General features: G+C 43.7%; 1 protein-coding gene and 1 pseudogene across 3 annotated transcripts in view; both read right to left on the bottom strand.

Annotated features, from left to right (window-relative positions):
* MAST2 (microtubule associated serine/threonine kinase 2) overlaps nt 1-21,817 on the bottom strand; it is a 232,577-nt gene extending 210,760 nt beyond the window's left edge. For all 3 annotated transcript variants that reach the window (XM_012434554.3, XM_012434548.2, XM_012434549.2), the window contains exon 1: nt 21,359-21,817. In XM_012434554.3, the coding sequence (XP_012289977.2) occupies nt 21,359-21,535 (177 nt within the window). In that variant the 5' untranslated portion in view covers nt 21,536-21,817. The remainder of the gene's footprint in view (nt 1-21,358) is intronic.
* Nucleotides 8,206-9,560, bottom strand: LOC105705015 (Y-box-binding protein 1-like; annotated as a pseudogene).
* Nucleotides 21,818-22,254: the final 437 nt, after the last annotated feature.

Raw genomic sequence — 22,254 nt, 5'->3', positions numbered from 1 at the left:
ACCACCAAGGCAGCCAATGTGGCTACAGCTCAGTGAACAAGACGAAGAATGAAGAAAATGAGGTGAGATAAGTCCAAGGGCCAGACCATGTACAATCCTGTAGGAAAAAGTAAGCATTTTAAATTTGAATCTAAATTGTGATGGAAAGCCACTGTAGGATTTTGAATAGGGGGGAGGATGACAAACTCTGACTTAAGCTTTTTTAGGATAACTCGTGTAAAATGTTACAGGGGAGAGGAGGAGGGCAGTAAGAATAGAATCAAGAAGACCAATTAGGAGACTTTTACAGTAATCCAAATGAAAAATAATGGAGGCTAGAACTAGAGTACTGGTGGAGATGGTAAAGAAGTCACATGCAACATCAATGTATAGTCAGCTCTCTATATGCACGGGTTCTCCTACAGATTCAACAAAATGCTAATCAAGAAAATAATAATAATAAAATAATGCAAGTTTAAGAATACAGCATAACAACCGGCCAAGCGTGGTAGCTCACACCTGTAATCCCAGCACTTTGAGAGCCGAGGTGGGCGAGTTTGAGACCAGCCAGGCCAACATAGTGAAACCCGTCTCTATTAAAATACAAAAATTAGCTGGGCATGGCGATGCGTACCTGTAGTCCCAGCTACTCAGGAGGCTGAGGCAGAAGACTCACTTGCACCCGGAAGGCAGAGGTTGCAGTAAGCCAAGACTGCACCACTGCACTCCACCCTGGGCAACAAAGCAAGACTCCGTCTCAACAAAAAAAAAAATGAAAAAAATCGAGAATACAGTATAACAACTATTTACATAGTATTTACATTGTATCAGGTATTATAAGTAATCTAGAGATGATTTAAAGTATACAGAAGGATGTATGTAGGGTTTATGCAAATACAGTGGGCCTCACATTCATGGATTCAGCCAACCTCAGACCAAAAATACAGTCATGCCTCACCTAATGATGGAGACATATACTGAGAAGTGAGTATCCCTTGGCAATTTTGTTGTTATATGAACGTCACAGTGTACCTACACAAACCTATGTGATATACCCTACTACACACCTAGACTATATGGTATAGCCTATTGCTACTAGGCTACAAACCTATATAACATACTACTGTACTGAATACTGTAGGCAACTGTAACACAACAGTATTTGTGTATCTAAACATATCTCAATGTAGATAAGGTACAGTAAAAATGTTATAAAAGATTTTAAAATGGGCTGAGAGCAGTGGCTCACACCTGTAATCCCAGCACTTTGGGAGACTGAGGTGGCAGATCACTTGAGCCCAGGGGTTCAAGACCAGCCTGGGCAACACAGTGCAAACCCCACCTCTACAAAAAAACACAAAAATCAGCCAGGTGTGGTGATACACATCTGTAGTCCCAGATAGAAAGTGGTATACCCTAATAGGGCACTTATCATGAATGAAGGTTGCAGGGTTGAAAGTTGTTCTGGGTGAGTCAGTGAGTGAGTGGTGACTGAATGTGAAGGCCTAGTATAAACACTGTACACTTAGGCTTCAGTAAGTTTATTTTAAAATATTTTTATTTCTTTAGGCTGGGTACAGTGGCTCATGTCTGTAATCCCAGCACTATGGGAGGCCACGGCAGGTGAATCACCTGAAGTCAGGAGTTCAAGACTACCCTGACCAACGTGGCAAAACCCTATCTCTACTAAAAATATAAAAATTAGCCAGGCATGGCGGCAGGCAGCTATAATCCCAGCTACTCGGGAGACTGAGGCAAGATAATTACTTGAACTCGGGAGGCAGAGGTTGCAGTGAGCGAAGATTGCACCACTGCACTCCAGCCTGAGCAACAGAAAGAGACTCCATCTCAAAAATGAAATAAAATATAATATTTTTCTTTCTTTAATAATAAATTAACCTGAGCTTACTATAATTTTTTACTTTATAAACTTTTTAATTTTTTTTTTAAAAAAGGGTGTCATTCTGTTGCCCAGGCTGGAGTACAGTGGCACAATCATAGCTCACTGCAGCCTCTAACTCCTGGGCTCAAGCCATCCTCCTGCCTTAGCCCCCGACATAGCAGGGACTACAGGCGTAAGCCACCACAGTCAGCTAATTTTTTTATTTTTGGTAGAGACAGCCTTCCTATGTTGCCTAGGCTGGTCTCCAGCTCCTGGGCTCAAGTGATCCTCCCACCTTAGCCTCCCAAAAGTGCTGAGATTACAGGCACAAGCCATGATGCCCAGGCTTTTTTAACTTTATGATTCTTCTGTAATAACACTTAGCTTAAAATACAAACATGTTATATAAAATATTTTCTTTTATTATCCTTATTCTGTAATCTTTTTTCCATTAAAAAAAAATTTTCTTTTTTTTACTTTTTAAACTGTTTTGTTAGAAAATAAGATACAAACATACACACTAGCCTAGGCCTACACAGGGTTGGGATCATCAATATCACTGTCTTCCACTTCCACATCTTGTCCCACCGGAAGGTATTCAGGAGCGATAATGGAGCAATAATGGAGATGAAATGAGATGTCATCCCCTATGGTAACAATGCCTTCCCTGGAATAACTCCTGAAGGACTTGTCTGAGGCTGTTTTATAGTTAACATTTTTTAATAAGTAGGGGTACACTCTAAAATAACAAAAGTACAGTAAATACATAAGCAAGTAACATAGTTGGTTATTATCATCAAGTGTTATGTGCTGTGCATACACTAACTATACGTTCTGTACCTTTATACCAGTGGCAGTGCAATAGGTTTGTTTACACCAGCATTACCATGATCATGTAACCTGCTGCACTACAACGTTATAAAAGCTAGACATCACTAGGAAACAGGAATTTTTCAACTCTGTTATTATCTTATAGGAAGCATAATAGTTCATGCCTGTAATCCCAGTACTTTGGAAAGCCAAGGCAGAAGGATCCCCTAAGGCCAAGAGTTCAAGACCAGCCTGGGCAACACAGCCAGACTTCATCTCTACAAAAAAAAATGTTTTTTAAATGAAAAAATAATAATCTGGCCAGGTGCAGTGGCTCATGCCTGTAATCCCAGCACTCTGGAAGGCTGAGGTGGGTGGATCACCTAAGGTCAGAAGTTTGAGACCAGCCTGGCCAACATGGTGAAACCCCATCTCTACTAAAAACACAAAAATTAGCCGGGTGTGGTGCCAGGTGCCTGTAATCCCAGCTACTTGGGAGGCTAAGGCAGGAGAATCGTTTGAACCCAGGAGGCGGAGGTTGCAGTGAGCCAAGATCCCACCACTGCACTCCAGCCTGGGCGACAGAGCAAGATAGTTTCAAAAAAAAAACATCACCATCATCATCTTATGGGACCTCCACCATACATGTGGTGCATCACTGACTAAAACATAATTATGCAGAACATGACTGTATTCAGATAAAAAGAAAATGAATGGTTGCATCTATACTGAACATGTATAGATTTTTTTTCTTGTCACTATTACCTAAACAATACAGTAAAACAGCTACTTACAAAGCATTCACATTGTATTATGTATTATAATCTAGAGATGATTTAAAGTATATGGGACGATATACATAGGTTATATGCAAATACTATGCCATTTTATATAAAGAACTTGAGCATCCACAGATTTTGGTATCTGCAGGGGGTCTTGGACCCAAAACCCCAGAGATACTGAGGGACGACTGTAGCAGCAAACAGACCTGAGGGACTAAATGTAGAATAAAGGAGAGGTCAAGAAAAAAATCAAATACAACCTCAAGTTTTGTTCCGGTAAATGAGTGAATGGTAGTGCCATCTATAGACATGAGGAAGACTGGGAAAGAAGCAGACTAGAAAGCAAAAATCAAAAGTTCATTTTTAGACATGTTAAGTTTGAGAGGTCGCTGAGCTATCCAAATGAAAATGTTACATAGACTATTCAAAAAGGAGTAGGGCCAGGCACAGTGACTCATGTCTGTAATCCCAGCACTTTGGGAGGCTAAGGCAAGCAGATCGCTTGAGCCCAGGAGTTCGAGACCAGCCTGGGCAACATGGCAAAACCCTGTCTCCACAAAATATTTAAAAACTACCTGGACACAGTGGCCAGCACCTGTTGTCCCACCTACTTGGGAGCTAAGGTGGAAGGATCGCTTAAGCCTAGGAGGTTGAGGATGCAGGAAGCCACGTTCATGCCACTGTGCTTCAGCCTTGGCAACAGAGTGAGACCCTGTCTCAAAAATAATAAGAGTATAGACTGGCTGGGCACGGTGGCTCTCTCATGTAATCCCAGCATTTTGGGAGGCCGAGGCGGGCGGATTACCTAAGGTCGGGAGTTCAAGACCAGCCTGACCAACACGGAGAAACCCTGTCTCTACTAAAAATACAAAATTAGCTGGGCGTGGCGGCACATGCCTGTAATCCGAGCTACTCAGGAGACTGAGGCAGGAGAATCACTTGAACTCATGAGGCGAAGGTTGCATTGAGTTGAGATCCTGTCATTGCACTCCAGCCTGGGCAACAAGAGCAAAACTCCCGCTCAAATAAACAAGAAACAAAAAAGACAGTATAGACCTCAGGAGAAAGGTCAAGCTCAGAAAAATAAATGTAGGCGTTGTCAGCACACAGAACGTAAAGCAATAGAATCTGATGAAATCACATAAAGCAGGAGAACAGCTGTAGAAGCAGAATACTGAACCTTTGAAACTCTTCCAGCAAGACAGTAAGAAAATCAAGAGAGCATGATCCCAAAAGCCAAATGATGAAATAATCAAACATGTCAAATACATAGATCAAGTGAGATGAAGACTGAGAACTGACCACAAGGTTTGGCAATGTGGCACTGACCTTGGCAACCAGTAGAAGGAGAAGAAAAGGCTGACTGGAATGGGTTCAAGAATAGGGGGAAAGGCCAGGCATGTGGCCCACGCCTGTAATCCTACCACTTTGGGAGGCCGAGACAGGTGGATCATTTGAGGTCAGGAGTTTGAGACAAGCCTGGCCAACATGGTGAAAATACAAAAATCAGCTGGGCGTGGTCACACATGCCTGTCATCCCAGCTACTAGGAAGGTTGAGGCACAAGAATCGTTTGAACTTGGGAGGCAGAGGTTGCAGTGAGCCAAGATCACACCACTGCACTACAGTCTGGGAAGTAGAGCGAGACTCCATCTCAAAAAAAAAAAAAAAAAAGAGGGAAAGGAAACAAAAGCAGAAGACACAGACAACTCTTTTAAGGTGTAAGAAGAGCACTCTCCTATTTTTACACAATTATTTCATACCACTGCTTTTTCGCCTGAATTACTGCAATAGCCCCCCAACTGTTCTCTCTGCTTCCACGTTCCCAGTCAATTCTCTATACAACAGCCAAAGAGATCAGATTAAAACGTTGGAGTATGTGAATCCTCTGCTCAAAACTCTCTAATAGCCTCCTATCTCATTCAACTGTAATCACCAAAATACAGCCTATAAGACCCTTCACAATTACTCTTCACAATCCAGCTCTCCTCTACCCAACTTTCCTTCTGAGCTCATTTACTATTCTTCTTACACCACTCCAGCCACACTGGACTTCTGCTGTTCCTCAAACATGAACTTCAGAGGTGGAGGTACTCTTCTGGCCTAGGCCACTTGCTATTCGCTCTACCCAGTACACTCTTTCCATAAATAGTCTAAATGCCTCTTTGTCACACCCTAAATTTAGGCCTTTACTCAAATATCCCCTTCTCAGACATGTCTTTCCTGATCCAGCTATTTAAAACCAAAATCTCGCTGGTCACGGTGGTTCACACCTGTAATCCCAACACTTTGGGAGGCCGAGGTGGGTGGATCACGACGTCAAGAGATCGAGACCATCCTAGTCAACATGGTGAAACCCCGTCTCTACTAAAAATACAAAAAATTAGCTTGGCATGGTGGCACATGCCTGTAATCCCAGCTACTCAGGAGGCTGAGGCAGGAGAATTGCCTGAACCCAGGAGGCAGAGGTTGTGATGAGCCGAGATCGCGCCATTGCACTCCAGCCTGGGTAACAAGAGTGAAACTCCATCTCAAAAAAATAAATAAATAAAAAATAAAACCAAAATCTCCCCTCCTGCTTTATTTTCTTCATAGTATTCATCAACATATACTACATATTTTACTCATTTATCTTATCAACTAATTACCTCCACTAAAATAGAAACTTCATGAAGGCAGGGATCTGTCTTTTTCACTGCCATAATCCCAACACCTGCCCCCAGTTAAAAAAAAAAAAAAAAACTTGTTGAATCAAATGAATGAATGAGAGGGGTATAAGATTAATGATGGTTTCTTAAGATGGGAAATAGAATAGTATATTTGTAAATTGACAGGAATAATCTAATAGAAAAAATTCATGACGTAAGAGTTATGGAGGGATAATTGCAAAAACACAATTTTTTTTTAGTTCTTTTTTTCTTTTTTTTTTGAAACAGGGACTCACTCTGTCACCCAAGCTGGAATGGAGTGATGTGATTTTGGCTCATTGCAACCTCTGCCTCCTGGGCTCAGGCAATCCTCCTGCCTCAGCCTCACAAGTAGCCAAGATTACAGGTGCACGTCATCACTCCCAACTAATTTTTGTATTTTTTGGAGAGATGGGGTTTCACCATGTTGCCCAGGCTTGTCTCAAACTCCTGGGCTCAAGCAGTCCATGAACCTTGGCCTCCCAAAGTGCTGGGATTACAGGCATGAGCCACCATGCCCAGTCAAAAAATAAAACTCTTAATTAGATGTAGGGGTTGGCCTTGTATAGAATTAGAAATAGATTATCCAGAGCATTAAGAGGGCAAAGAATATGGGTACAGGCTGGGCACGGTGGCTCACGTTTGTAATCCCAGCACTTTGGGAGGCCAAGGAGGGCAGATCACTTGAGATCAGATATAAATATAAACTAGAATATATATATACATATGTTATATGTATGTACACACACATATACATATATATGTATTCTAGTCTATACATAAACTAGAGGTCCAAAAGAGCTTGCACAATTTTTGAAAAAAAATTCTAAAAGGAGTAAAAGCTGGAGAGATAGGAGATAATATGACAGTCAGAGTGTGGCAAGCTCAAAACTAAGATTTTTAGTGCCAGGCATGTTGGCTCATGCCTGTAATCTCAACATTTTGGGAGGTCGAGGTGGGAGGATCACTTGAGCCCAGGAATTTGAGACCAGCCTGGGCAACATAGTGAGATACTAACTCTAACTTAAAAAAAAAAACAGCCAGGCATGGTGGCACGTGCCTGTAGCCCTAGCTACTCAGGAGGCTAAAGTAGGAAGATCACTTGAGCCCAGGAATTTGAGGCTGCAATAAGCTATGATAGCATGACTATACTCCAGCTTGCACTCCAGCACAGGCAAGAGAGCCAGACCCTGTCTCAACAAAAAAAACAGGCCGGGTATGGTGGCTCAACTGTAATCCCAGCTCTTTGGGAGGCCTAGGTGGGCAGATCACCGACTCCAGATCACCTGAGGTCAGGAGTTTGAGATGGGACTGGCTAACACAGTGAAACCCCATCTCTACTAAAAATACAAAAATTAGCCAGGCATGGTGGCACAGACTTGTAATCCCAGCTATTTAGGAGGCTGAGGCAGGAGAGTCACTTGAACCTAGAAGACAGAGGTTGTATTGAGCTGAGATCGTGCCAGTGTACTCCAGCCTTGGTGTCAACAAGACTCTGTCTCAAAAAACCCTAAGATTTTATTAGTGGAACAATTGTTGGTAAAGATAAAATGTACCTAATGAACATGGAAATAGGAGGCTCAGGTTGATATCAACTTTCCCACCAATTATTTACTGCACATCCATTGTATACATGGCTCTAGTACAGAAAAAAGGAAAGAGTATTATTTGGGAGTTAGCAATGAGGTACAATACTAAAATAAAAAGGTGTTAAACTACATCTCATTAACAGTACACTTTGTGTAAGTCCTTATTTTCTTTTTTTTTTTTGAGATGGAGTTTTGCTCTTGTTGCCCAGGCTGGAGTGCAGTGACCATCTTGGCTCACTACAACCTCCGCCTCCCAGGTTCAAGCGATTCTCCTGCCTCAGCCTCCCAAGTAGCTGGGATTACAGGCATGCACCACCATGCCCAGCTAATTTTGTATTTTAAGTACAGACGGAGTTTCACCATGTTAACCATGTTGATGGTCTTGATCTCTTGACCTTGTGAGCCGCCCGCCTCGGACTCCCAAAGTGCTGGGATTACAGGTGTGAGCCACTGCGCCCGGCCAAGTCCTTATTTTCTTTTTTTTTTTTTTTTTTCAATGATTTAAGACCTTCATTAACAGGTGCTTGCAGTTTGTTGACTGTTTTGAAAAAATCAAGTTGTAAACTTTTATTACAAATTAAAAATGAAGTTCTTAAAAATCTCAACTTGACCAGATATGAAACAATTTAAAAACCTTTAAAGGCGTATTGAGAAAAACCAGGCTTTTTTAAAAAACACGTTTGTTATTACCAAAAAGAGACATCTTTAGGTAAAAATAATAAAAACCTCATGCTGCATATAATGCAGATAGTTCTATTTATCTGGGACAGGAAAAAAGCAAGCACTTAAGGTCTTCAGCTCCAATCTTTTGTTCATTTCTTATTGCTGGAATTTCTTATTTCTTCTTGTTGGATGACTAAACCGGATGATGGTAGAGATGGTAAGCCCGCATTTACTTTCTCAGCTGGTGGATCGGCTGCTTTTGTCTCTTTGCCATCTTGTGGTTTAGGGTTTTCTGGGCGTCTGCGTCCGTAATTGAAGTTGCGGCGGTACCGACGTTGAGGTGGCTGCTGACCTTGGGTCTCATCTCCTTTATTTTCTTTATCCTCTTCATTGCCGTCCTCTCTAGGCTGTCTTTGGCGAGGAGGGCCCCTGCGGAATCATGGTCTATATCCCCGATACATATTCTGCCTCACTGGTCTACCTTGTTCTCCTGCACCCTGGTTGTCAGCACCCTCCATCACTTCTCCCTGCACAGGAGGGTTGGAATATTGTGGTCGACGCCCATAGGGTCTCCGCACGTAGTAAGGTGGGAACCTTCGCCTGCAGTAGGGCCAGCGTTGGGCCTGGCCTTCGGGAGCACTCTCTGATCCCTCGTTCTTTTCCCCACTCTCACTATTCTGGTAATTTTGCTGATAATTGCGTGGAGGACCCCTACGACGTGGATAGTGTCTATAATGGTTATGGTCTGCTGCATATTTACTGCCTTGAACTGGAACGCCACCAGGACCTGTAACATTTGCTGCCTCCGCACCCTTTTCTCCTTTAACAACATCAAACTCCACAGTCTCTCCATCTCCTACACTGCCAAGGTACTTCCTGGGGTTATTCTTCCTTATGGCAGTCTGGTGTACAAATACATCTTCCTTGGTGTCATTCCTGTTGATGAGACCATATCCGTTCCTTACATTGAACCATTTTACTGTTCCCAAAATCTTCGTTGCGCTGACCTTCTTGTCCCCGCCGGCAGGCGCCGCCAATGTGAGGCCGCCCGGGCCACCGCTTCCTGCGCCGCTGCCCATAGTGCCGGGCTTGGTGTCGGTGGTGTTGAGGGCGGGGGCGGCGGGCGGCTGCTGGGTCTCGGTCTCACTGTTCATGGTTGCAGTGATGGTGACTGGGGCCGGCTGCGGCAGCTACGGCTCCTCCCAGGATGTGATGGTAACTAAGCCGGCGGCAGCGGTGGGGCTGCTCAGGGCTCTCTGGGGTCCGCTCTCCGCTCCGGATCGAACTAGCAAGAATCCAAGTCCTTATTTTCAATAGCCTCTAGCCTCTGCTCTTCACTCCTAGCCTCACCATTTCCCTTGAGGACTTTTTCTTCTTCCACCAAGGATAGCCCTTGATCCAACAACTCCAGTTTTCAAACTCCTTTGGAACCCCAAGTATGTGTATTAAGAATGAAAAACAACACCTACTGATGAAATAATTACAAAGATACCGTAGGAGTTTCACCTAGAGAGTACAAAGCTAGGTGGCAAATTTACCAAAGAATGAAACAGCAGCTAAGACCAGCAATACAGGAGACATACTGACTGAAATATTTGGCTTTCTCTCATAGTACCAACTGTGAGTGCCTAGGGGTTAAAAAAAAAAAAGGCTGGGCATGGTGGCTCACGCCCATAATCCCAGCACTTTGGGAGGGCGAGGTGGGTAGATCACGAGGTCAGGCGTTCAAGACCAGCCTGGCCAACATAGTGAAAACCCGTCTCTACTAAAAATACAAAAATTAGCTGGGTAAGGTGGTGGGTGCCTGTAATCTCACCTATTCAGAGATCGCACCACTGCACTTCAGCCCTGGGCAACAGTGCAAGACTCCATCTACAAAAAAAAAAAAATCAGCCAGTATGGGCCTGAAAAAATAAAGTGCTTATAGACTGATCTTTAGGCCAAGAGACATCCAGTTGAACAAAGATGGGAAAACTCTGCCAGCACGTGTCCTACCCTCATCAGGGAACATTTGCCAACCTGCTTCAGCCACTGTAGGCTCTCTGCTCCCGGCACTTTTAATGAAACTAAGTATTTCAAAGTTAACAGCTCTTCAGGAGTTACCCCTTACCCATACCCTGGATAAGAGGGAAAGGTCTGATAAACTTTTGCATTGAAAACTTGGAATATTTTTCAATGCCCATGTCTCAAACAGCATGTCCTGGATCCTATCCTACACACAGATGCCAGAGTAATCCAACTAAAACACAAATATACTGCTCCTGTATTTATTATCCTTTTTTTTTTTTTTTTTTTTTTTTAAAAGACGGGGTTTCACCATGTTGGTCAGGCTGGTCTTGAACTCCCGACCTCAGGTGATTCACCCGCCTTGGCCTCCAAAGTGCTTGGATTACAGGCATGAGCCACTGTGCCCAGCTTATTATCTTTTTTTTTTTGAGACAGAGTCTCACTCTGTTGCCCAAGCTGGAGTGCAGTGGCACGATCTCGGCTCACTACAACCTCCACCTTGCAGGCTCAAGCAATTCTCCTGCTTCAGCCACCTAAGTAGATGGAATTAAAGGCATGTGCCACCATACCTGGCTAATTTTTGTATTTTTAGTAGAGACGTGGTTTCACCATGTTGGTCAGGCTGGTTTCAAACTTCTGACCTCGTGATCTGCTAACCTCGGCCTCCTAAAGTGCTGGGATTACAGGCTTGAGCCACCACTCTCGGCCTATTATCCTTTTACATTATACTAAAGACCCTCTACATTCAAGTCTTCTTTAGTCTCTAACCTAGCATTTATGCCTTCAACATAAAGCTCTGAGACTAGCAACATCAAACTGATTATAGTTCCTTATACACATTATGCAGCTTCCCTTCTATGTGCTTTCTGCCCTATGCTTTTCCCAATGTGCTAACCTTACAATGCAGAGGAAAGAGGTGCTGATTTCCATTATTTTTTTTTTTAATTCCTCTGTCATACTGAGGGTATTTTGGAACTAAAATTGAACTCATCTTCTCCCATTCCCAACAATATTCCATTTCCTTTACTTGTCTACTCCTATTATATAACCATTATTACTCAAATTATCAAAATTGAAAATATTTGAATCATTCTCCATTCATTCAATAATTACTGAGCACCTACTGTGAGCAAAGCCTTTGGCTCTGCACTGCTAGATAAAATGATGACATAGTTCCTTTTTTTTTCTTTTTTTTTTTCTAGAAATACCACAGTTATCCAAGTAGATGACATAGTTCTTACCTTCAGTAACATGCAACTTAAAAGCAGAAATGAAATAATACAAATGAACACAGAAAGATGAAAGTGCTAAAACACTGATTCATCCTTTTTTTTTTTTTTTTTTTGAGATGGAGTCTCCCTCTGTTGCCAGGCTGAAGTGCAGTGGCGCGATCTTGACTCACTGCAACCTCAGCCTCCAGCCTCAGCCTCCCGAGTAGCTGGGACTACAAGCGCGTGCCACCACACCTGGGTAATTGTTTTTTGTATTTTTAGTAGAGACGGGGTTTCACCATGTTAGCCAGGATGGTCTTGGTCTCTTGACCTCATGATCTGCCTGCCTTGGCCTCCCAAAGTGCTGGGAATACAGGTGTGAGCCACGATGCCAGGCCTGGTGGCTCATCCTTTCATTCAGCAAGTATTTATTCAGCATCTACTTTATGCCCAGGAATGGATCAAACAATGTGTTGCAGAAACAAAATGAGATAAGACTACTTACTAAGCACATACTTACTATGTGTTTTCCAATCATTTTTGCACTTAATCTGTTGGAACCTAAGCTTTCACTTTTTAAACCACAGAATTTTGAGAATTGGAATTTCAGGACATTCACAGATTTCCTGAAGCCCAATCAAGGATCCTCCAAGGATCCCATGTGGAAAAACAACTTCACAGAAAAGTTTCTTTTTTTGTTTTTGTTTTTGTTTTTGTTTTGTTTTGCTTTCTTTTTGAGACATGGTCTCACCCTGTCACCCAGACTGGAGTGCAGTGGTGCGACCTTGGCGTGCTGCAGCCTCGACTTCCTGGGCTCCCACCTCAACCTCCCAAGTAGCTGGGACCACAGGCGCACATCACCAAGCCCAACTAATTTTTGTATTTTTTGTAGAGAGGAGGTTTTACCATGTTGCTCACGCTGGTTTGAACTCCTGAGCTCAAGCAATCACCTGCTCAACTCCTAAAGTCCTGGGATTACAAGCATGAGCCACCACACCTGGCCTCACAGAAGTTTCTGTCGCATTTGAGTTAGGCCTGGAAACCTGAGTAGAATTTTAATAGGCAGAGGCAGAGAATAAAGAGCTTTCAAACTGATGACTAATTAAAGTATAACAAAGTGCCTAACAATAAACAAATACTTACCGAATGCTTATTCCATACCAGTTAAAATACTAGAGGCTGACGATACCATGAACAAGACAGCCTCAGAGGAATTCATTTGATTGACTTGCAATCAATTAGGATACTCATTGAGCAAATATCTATGCTTCTAATAAATAAATAACGATGTTTCAAATACTATACTAAGTCCTAGGTATTCAGAAGTAAATGGGACAGTCTGAGTCTCAAAGAACTTACTAATGAGAGAAACAAGATAATTTCAGTAATGTATGCCATGATCAAGAAAAGCTGAGGGTTCTAAGGAACCAAGAGAAGGGGCACCTAACTTTGATTCTTCTAACAAGAAGTGCTAAGTAGCAGGCCGGGCACATTGGCTCATGCCTGTAATCCCAGCACTTTGGAAGGCCGAGGCGGGCAATTCACCTAAGGTTGGGAGTTCGAGACCAGCCTGACCAACATGGAGATACTCTGTCTCTACTAAAAATACAAAATTAGCCGGGCATGGTGGTGCATGCCCATAATCCCAGCTACTTGGGAGGCTGATGCAGGAGAATGGCTTGGGAGGCGAAGGTTGTGGTGAGCTGAGATTGTGCCATTGCACTCCAGCCTGGGCAACAAAAGCAAAACTCTGTCTCAAAAAAAAAAGTGCTAAGTATCAAGTAGATCTTGAATATCTTCAGGCTTAATTCCATGGGTAATAAGTTAATGAACGTATATGAACATAGAGAACTGAAATGAACACTTAACAAATATTTATACAGCACTTACCATTAGCCAGGGAGGCAATGAGTTCCAATCTTTTGTTAATAGAACATGAAATATGTTAGAGGTTAAGACTGAAGACTGAGAAAATACTATTAAGATACTGCAAGAATGAAGACTAAAGCTTATAAATACATTGACAATGGGAATAATGGTTTAAAAGATTTCATTGGGCCGGGCGCGGTGGCTCACACCTGTAATCCCAGCACTTTGGGAGGCAGAGGCGGGTGGATCATGAGGTCAAGAGATTGAGACCATCCTGGTCAACATAGTGAAACCCCGACTCTACTAAAAATAAAAAAATAAAAAATAAATTAGCTGGGCATGGTGGCGCGTGCCTGTAATCCCAGCTACTCAGGAGGCTGAGGCAGGACAATTGCCTGAACCCAGGAGGCGGAGGTTGCGGTGAGCCGAGATCGCGCCATTGCACTCCAGCCTGGGTAACAAGAGCGAAACTCCGTCTCAAAAAAAAAAAGATTTCATTAAGGTAGTATCAGGAGAACCTAATGCCAGGCTGGCTGAGTCAAAGGAGAGTGATAAGTAAAATATCATGGATGTGGGCAGGGGGCGGTGGCTCACGCCTGTAATCCTAGCACTTTGGGAGGCCAAGGCAGGTGGATTGCCTGAACTCAGGAGTTCAAGACCAACCTGGGCAACACGGGGAAACCCCATCTCTACCAAAATACAAAAATTAGGTGGGCATGGTGGCATGCGCCTGTAATCCCAGCTACTCAGGAGGCTGAGACAGGAGAATAGCTTGAACCTGGGAGTTGGAGGCTGCAGTGACCCAAGATCGCACCATTGCACTCCAGCCTGGGTGACAGAGTGAGATTCCAACTCAAAAAAAAAAAAAAGTTCATGGATGTAATTTCATGTTTGATAAAAAGGAAAGATACAGAGAGAAATATATTTCAACAGACAAATAACTCTATTCTTTTCTATTTTAATCATACAGTAAACCACTGACCTTCTGGAGATCCAAGTCCTACATCCTGATAAGAACTTATTCCTAAATACCAGTATAATATAAAGTATAACAAGCACTGTTCCATGTCATGAGAAAGGGAAAACAAAGTCATGTATGAGATATAGATGCTGGCTGATCAGTTGGGCTCTTACTACCCAAATAAATAGAATTCAACCAGCCTCAACACATACAATAAAAATTTTTGCCTTTCTAAAATCATAGATTATTACAAGTTATGAACTTTCAAGGTCACTATCAAATTATGAAAGCCACCAATGTTAGGCCAGGAGTGGTGGCTCACACCTATAATCCCAGCGCTTTGGGAGCCTGAGGCAGGCGGATCACCTGAGGTCAGGTGTTCAAGATCTGCCTGGCAAACATAGTGAAACTCTGTCTCTACTAAAAAAATACAAAAATTAGGCAGGCACCTGTAATCCCAGCTACTCGGGAGGCTAAAGTAGGAGAATCACTTGAGTCTGGAAGGCAAAGGTTGCAGTGAGCCGAGATCGTGCCACTGCACTCCAGCCTGGGTGACAGAATGAGATCCTGTCTCAAAAAAAAAAAAAAAAAAAATCACAAATGTTAAGAACACAAATAGGCCGGGTGTGGTGGCTCACACCTGTAATCCAAGCACTTTGGAGGCCAAGGCGGGCAGATCACCTGAGGTCAGGAGTTCAAGACCAGCCTGACCAACATGATGAAACCCTGTCTTTAAAAAAAAAGTTAAAAAAAAAAAAAACACAAATGATGAGAGTCTATGGTGGAAATGTTGTACAAAAATGGAAATGCGGCCGGGCACGGTGGCTCACGCCTGTAATCCCAGCACTGTGGGAGGCCGAGGCGGGCGGATCACGAGGTCAAGAGATCGAGACCATCTTGGTCAACATGGTGAAACCCCGTCTCTACTAAAAATACAAAAATTAGCTGGGTGTGGTGGCACACGCCTGTAGTCCCAGCTACTTGGGAGGCTGAGGCAGGAGAATTGCTTGAACCCAGGAGGCGGAGGTTGTGGTGAGTCGAGATTGAGCCATTGCACTCCAGCCTGGGTAACAAGAGCAAAACTCTGTCTCAAAAAAAAAGAAAAAGAAAAAATGGAAACGCAGAGCTAAGGAAAGAGGTTATACCTAAAGAGACTCAGCTCACTTTACAAGGATGTTCTGTGACACAATGCCATAAAGAGGACTGTAGACCCTTGTTCTGTGTCCTCAGCATCTACAAATAGGGTGAGCCTGCTAAATAGAGTACAATAAAGGATCAAGCTAAGGACAGAGGACATGTCCTCAAGGAACATTTAGGGAACAGGAAGAGGAAACAGACAAAGACACACAAGAGAGCAGTCAGAGAAGCAGTAACAGATTGGATATAATAACATGAAAAAAGAAAAAAAAGTCAAGAAGGAACATACAATCAACAGTGACAAGTAGTTCACAGAGGTCGGAGAAGATGAGGGAGGGAGGCTATCAGATTTAGTCATTTAAAGGTTCCCAGGACTTTTACATATTTTTCTCAATAACTATTTCACAATTACAACTTTTCACAAGTAGCCATGTACTATATTTTAATTTCAAAAACAAGCCAGGCATTCATGCCTGTAATCCCAGAACTTTGGGAGGTCAACATGGGAAAATCACTTGAGCCCAGGAGTTCAAGGCTAGCCTGGGCAACATGGTAAGATACCACCTCTACAAAAAATAAAAAAATTAGGCCAGGCGTGGTGGTTCATGTCTGTAATCCCAACACTTTGGGAGGCCAAGGCAGGCAGATCATCTGAGGTCGGGAGTTCGTGACTAGCCTGGCCAATCTGGTGAAATCCCATCTCCACTAAAAATATAAAAATTAGCTAGGCATGGTGGTGCATGTCTATAATCCCAGCTACTTGGGAGGCTGAGACAGAAGAATCACTTGAACCCAGGAGGCAGAGGTCATAGTGAGCTGAGAATGTGCTACTGCACTCCAGCCTGGGTGACAGAGCAAGACTCCATCTCAAAAATAAAAATAAATAAAAAATTAGCCAGGCATGGTGGTATGTGCCTGTAGTCCCAGCTACTTGGGAGGCTGAGGCAGAAGGATCATTTGAGCCTGGGAGTTCAAGGCTGCTGTGAGCTATGACTGCATTAATATACTCCAGGCTGGGTGACAGAGTGAGACCCTGTCTCAAAAATAAAAATAAGTTTTAGTAACCATCACGGTACATTCACACAATGGAAAATTACACAGCAATGAAAAAGAACTGTTTCTACAAGCAACAACATGGATGAGTCTCAAGATATGATCTGAATAAAAGAATTTGGTCACAAAAGAGTACAAACTATGATCTCATTTATATGAAGTATTAGTTCAAAACAAATCTATAGTGACAGACATGGAAAGAGTGGTTATATCTGTAAAAGGGTAGTGCTAGGAGAAAGCACAGGGAGCATTCTAGGGTAATGGGAATGTTCTCCATCCCAATGTGAGTTGTGATCACACAGGTATACATTCTGTAATATTTCATGGACTGAAACCTTTGATTTGTCAAACCTCAATAAAAAAAGTAATGCCACATAAAAAAAGGTTTTGGAGGAGAGATCCAAGATGGCTGATCACTAGCAGCTTGGGATTGTAGCTCTCAGTGAAAGTGCAGAGAACAAGAGGACGCCACACTTTCAGACAAATTTTTGTTGCTCACGGACCAGGAGATTCCCAGCGGAGGAGCCCCCACAGGTCCCCAGAGCGACTTTTGTGGCCGGCGCGGCAGTTCTTGGTGCAGAGTGAGCAGGACTGGGTCCCCTTTTGGCCGATGTTGTTTGGAGCTCCGGGAAGACAGAGTCGCCTATTCAGCTGATTGAAGGACGAACTCAAGAAGGGAGCTAGACCGGAGATTCCCGGGCAGAAAAGCACCATCAATCTTAACACCACTGTTTTGGCCGGCACAGTGGATTGCTCAGATTTCAGCGCTGGGAATCAACAAGCTGGACGTCCACTTAGAGACCTAATTTGAAAGTCGGTAATCACAAAGACGACGGGTGGATAAATTTACAATGATGGGAAGAAACCAGCGTAAAAAGGCTGAGAATACCCAAAATCAGAATGCCTCTCCCTCTACAGGGGATCACAGTTCCTCATCAGCAACAGAACAAGGCCTGATGGAGAACGAGGGCGTTCCATTAACAGAAGTAGGCTTCAGAAGGTGGATGATAAGAAACTTCTGTGAATTAAAAGAACTTGTTCTAACCCAATGCAAAGAAACTAAGAACTTTGAAAAAAAGGTCTGACGAAATCCTAGAGAATAGACAATTTAGAGAGGAATATAAGTGAATTAATGGAGCTGAAAAAAACAACACGAGAACTTCGCCAAGTATGCACAAGTTTTTAACAGTCGAATTGATCAAGCAGAAGAAAGGATATCAGAGGTTGAAGACCAACTTAATGAAATAAAACGAGAAGTCAAGATTAGAGAAAAAAGGATAAAAAGGAATGAGCAAAGTCTCCAAGAAATACGGGACTATGTGAAAAGACCTAATCTACGTTTGATAGGTGTACCTGAATGTGACGAAGAGAATGAATCCAAGTTGGAAAATACTCTTCAGGATATTATTCAGGAAAACTTTCCCAACCTAGTAAGGCAGGACAATATTCAACTCCAGGTAATACAGAGAACACCACAAAGATATTCCTCAAGAAGACCAACCCCAAGGCACATAATCGTCAGATTCATTAGGGTTGAAATGAAGGAGAAAATACTAAGAGCAGTCAGAGAGAAAGGTCAGGTTACCCACAAAGGGAAACCTATCAGACTTACAGCAGATCTCTCAGCAGAAACCCTATAAACCAGAAAAGAGTGGGGGCCAATATTCAACATCCTTAAAGAAAAGAACTTTCAACCTAGAATTTCATATCCAGCCAAACTAAGCTTCACAAGCGAAGGAAAAATAAAATCTTTTGCGAACTAGCAAGTACTTAGAGATTTCACCATCACCAGACCTGCTTTACAAGAGCTTCTGAAAGAAGCACTACACATATAAAGGAACAACCAGTATCAGCCTTTCCAAAAATATATCAAAAAGTAAACAGCATTAACATAATGAAGAACTTAACATCAACTAATGGGCAAAACAGCCAGCTAGCATCAAATGGCAGTATGAAACTCGTATATATTATTAACTGGATAAAAAGCCAAAACCCATCGGTATGCTGTATCCAGACCCATCTCACATGCAACGACACACAAAGACTGAAAACAAAGGGACGGAGGAAGATTTACCAACCAAACGGACAGCAAAAATAAATAAATAAATAAAAAGCAGGAGTTGCAATTCTCATCTCTGATAAAATAGACTTTAAAGCAACAAAGATCAAAAGAGGCAAAGAAGGATATTATGTAATGGTAAAAGGATCAATGCAACAAGAAGAGCTAACGATCCTAAATATACACGCACCCAATACAGGAGCACCCAGATACATAAGACAAGTTCTTAATGACTTATAAAGAGACTTAGCCTCCCACACAATAATAGTGGGAGACTGTAACATCACATTGTCAATATTAGACTGATCAACGAGATAGAAAATTAACAAGGACATCCAGGACTTGAACTCAGACCCAGAACAAGTAAACTTAATAAACATTTATAGAACTCTCCACTTCAAATACGTAAAACACACATTCTTATCAGTACCATATCACACCTATTCCAAAAGTGACTACATAATTGGAAGTAAATCACTCCTCAATAATTGCATAGCATTTCATAGGTTTAAATGAAATATTGGTTGGCTGCTTGTTATTTTCTTCCCTTATTCCTTCCTGTCTCCATTGTTAAGCACAATTATTGGCATAAAAAGAGGTTTTCAATTCCCATTTTTAGACTGCATTCTAGCCTGGGCAATAAAGTAATACTCCCGTTCTCTCTCCCTCTTTCTCTTCCTTTTTCTTCCTCTTCTTCATTCTTTTTTTTTTCTTTCTCTTTCTTCCTTTTTTTTTCTTCTTAAAAAAAAAAAAGGTTTTGGTGACCTTAAAGACTGAATACAAACTCATTTTTCAAGTAGGCTGCTGGAGAAGCAAAGAAGAGATAACAAAGTAGTTTGGGTAGGTTACACAATTCAGGCAAATATTGCTTTGTTTTTATTTGTGATATAAAACAAAGAGAATAACAAGGGTCTAAGGCAAACAAAAGAGGATGAAATCAAAGACATAAGTAGAGAAATTAGCCTAGAAGAGGAGGATGAGTACTTCTTTCTCTGAGACTGAAGCTAAGGATGAGGAAACACAAAAATCCTAAAATAAAGAGGAAGAAAAAATCGAGTAATCTTGAACTCTTCCGTGAAATATGCATTAAGATCAACTGGACCAGGTAAATTGAGACAGGAAAGGATCTAGACTTGAAGTTCACCTTACAAGTTTTGACTAGATGATACTGTAGAGAATGTAAAAGACAAATATTAGGCACATGGGGGAGTAAATTACAGCAAGAGGACAATGCTCAGGAGCCGGAAGCAGGAGCAGAGATGGTCAATGGTGCAGTCTGCAATCTCCTCAGGGCTCAGTGAGGAATAACAGGTCGAAGTACAAAACGAAAAAGTCCAAGGGCTAGGTACCTAGCATGGTATTTAATTTTAAAAGTGTCTAAAGGGCCGGGTATGGTGGCTCATGCCTATAATCCAGCATTTTGGGAGGCCGAGGTGGGTGGATTACCTGAGGTCAGGAGTTGGAGAACAGCCTGGCCGACATGGTGAAACCCCGTCTCTACTAAAATTACAAAAAAAATAGCCAAGCGTGGTGATGCAAGCCTGTAATACCAGCTACTGGAGAGGCAGAGGCAAGAGAATCACTTGAACCTAGGAGGTGGAGGTTCAAGTGAGACGAAATCATGCCACTGCACTGAAGACTGGGTGACAGAGACAGACTCCGTCTCAAAAAAAAAAAAAAAGTGTCTAAAGAAAATGCTAATTTACCTGAGAGGAAAGAGATAAGAGACCTATAAGAAGTCTTAAAACATTCAAGGATGAAGTCACTAGGATCCTGAATAGAGGTGAACAAAAAGAAAGCGGAGGAGGAACTAGAGTTCACTACCACAGAACGCTTTTCTGTAAACCCAACAAGACCAAGGATCACTTATTCTCCTTTCACTAAACTTACTGTCGCTATTAGTGGCAGCTTCTCCTACCTGATAAAACTGACCTTTATCCCCTACTCGTAAGTACACCTACTCTTGACTAATAAGTTATATAAACACATCCTGTTCATTCGGAAACTCCATGAATATTTGTATGCTGCTGTGTTTTCCCAATAATGTGTTTTCAGTCGTAAACTAAAAGGCAGACCCTAGACCTGCGAATTCTGTTCACAAAATTGCGCTTAAGATTGCTCACATGCAGGTGTTTCAAAAGTGCTTTCTTGTGAAATAGATGGTTAGTAAAGGGAGCCTTAACAATGATTCTGAACACACTGGTACAAAAGTATAATGATGACCAAATCAGAGAATGCTTGGGAGTGTCATCCGTTTTTATAATTTTAAAGACAACCTCTAGGAAACAGAATAACACTATATCAAACTGACTTTCCCCATCTTACACTATTTACTCCTATGGATAACTCCTCAATGCCTCTTTAGTAAGCTTACTCGTTGCAGCTCACACACTCAGCCCACATTCCAGCTTCCTTTCGCCCCAACCAAAACCCCTGACTATCCCTTGCACCAATTTTTCATTCTTCTACTCTCCCATTTCCAATTCAACCCCAGGCCACCACTTCCATTTCTCCACTCCCCATTTCTCGGCCTCCCCAGACCTCCCACTCCTCCCCGCGAACTATTCAGACCCCACCCCTCCAGCGCTCTAGCCCGGGTCCTCCAGCTGGAGATCCCCTCCCCCACGGCTTCCATTCAGGTTCCCCCTCCCGGATCCCAACCCGCCCTACCTGCTCCTTGCCCTCCGGCCCCGTGGGCCCCGTCCGCTCCTCCAGCCGCGGCCTCCCGGGTGGCGCTCGCCGGCGCGAGGGCAAGGACTGGGGCAGCTCTGCCGCCCGCTGAACTCCATCCTCCCGGCGGTCGGACGGCGGCGGCTGGGGTCGGTCGCGGCAGCGGCTCCGCTTCATATCTGCAGCTGGGCCCCGCGGGCGTCAGGGCCGCGACTGTCCCGGCTCCGCACTGCCCCGGGCCGCAGGGCAGCCGCGCCAACCACCGCCCGCAGCCACCATGGCCGGGCGGGCGCCCGAAGCCACCGACCCCAGCCTGCGGCGCCTTCGAGCCTCCTGGGGCCTCGGGCGCCGCGACCTCCTCGGCGCTCCTCACGGAAGCGACAGCATCGCCACCGCCTCGCCTTCTCCCACCCGGCACACGCTGGGCCGGTCACCAGCCACCGGCTGAGCCGCTTGCCTCCAGCCCGCCTCCGGGCGGCCCCGCCCCTCGCGCGCGCGCACCGGGAGCCTGCCCGCCACCTCCGGCCGCGCGCCGCTTCCCGCGCACGCGCCAGCGAACGGTCGCGAAGTACCCGCCCGTGGCCCTGGCGCGCGGTCCGAGGACCAGAAGCGGGCGGGGCTCTCGGCGCGCCGGCAGCGGCTGCGGGCTCCCACTGATTGTTTCATTCATCCATTCATGAAACTGTGCCGGGCGAAGCTCAATGCTGAGGACCCAAAACTGAATTCAGGTAGATCAGTGTCCTCAAGGAACTAGGGGGAGAGGGGCCAGGATCAGGAAGGAGACAAAATAACACAACTAATGAATAGAACGCTATTATAGGGCCAGGCGCGGTGGCTCACGCCTGTAATCCCAGCACTTTGTGGATCACGAGGTCAAGAGATCGAGACCATCCTGG

The sequence above is a fragment of the Aotus nancymaae genome, unplaced genomic scaffold (genome assembly GCF_030222135.1).
Source record: "Aotus nancymaae isolate 86718 unplaced genomic scaffold, 86718_ANA_hifiasm-v0.15.2.pri h1tg000007l, whole genome shotgun sequence".
Taxonomy (NCBI): Eukaryota; Metazoa; Chordata; class Mammalia; order Primates; family Aotidae; genus Aotus; species Aotus nancymaae.
This window is presented reverse-complemented; position numbering and strand designations above follow the sequence as displayed.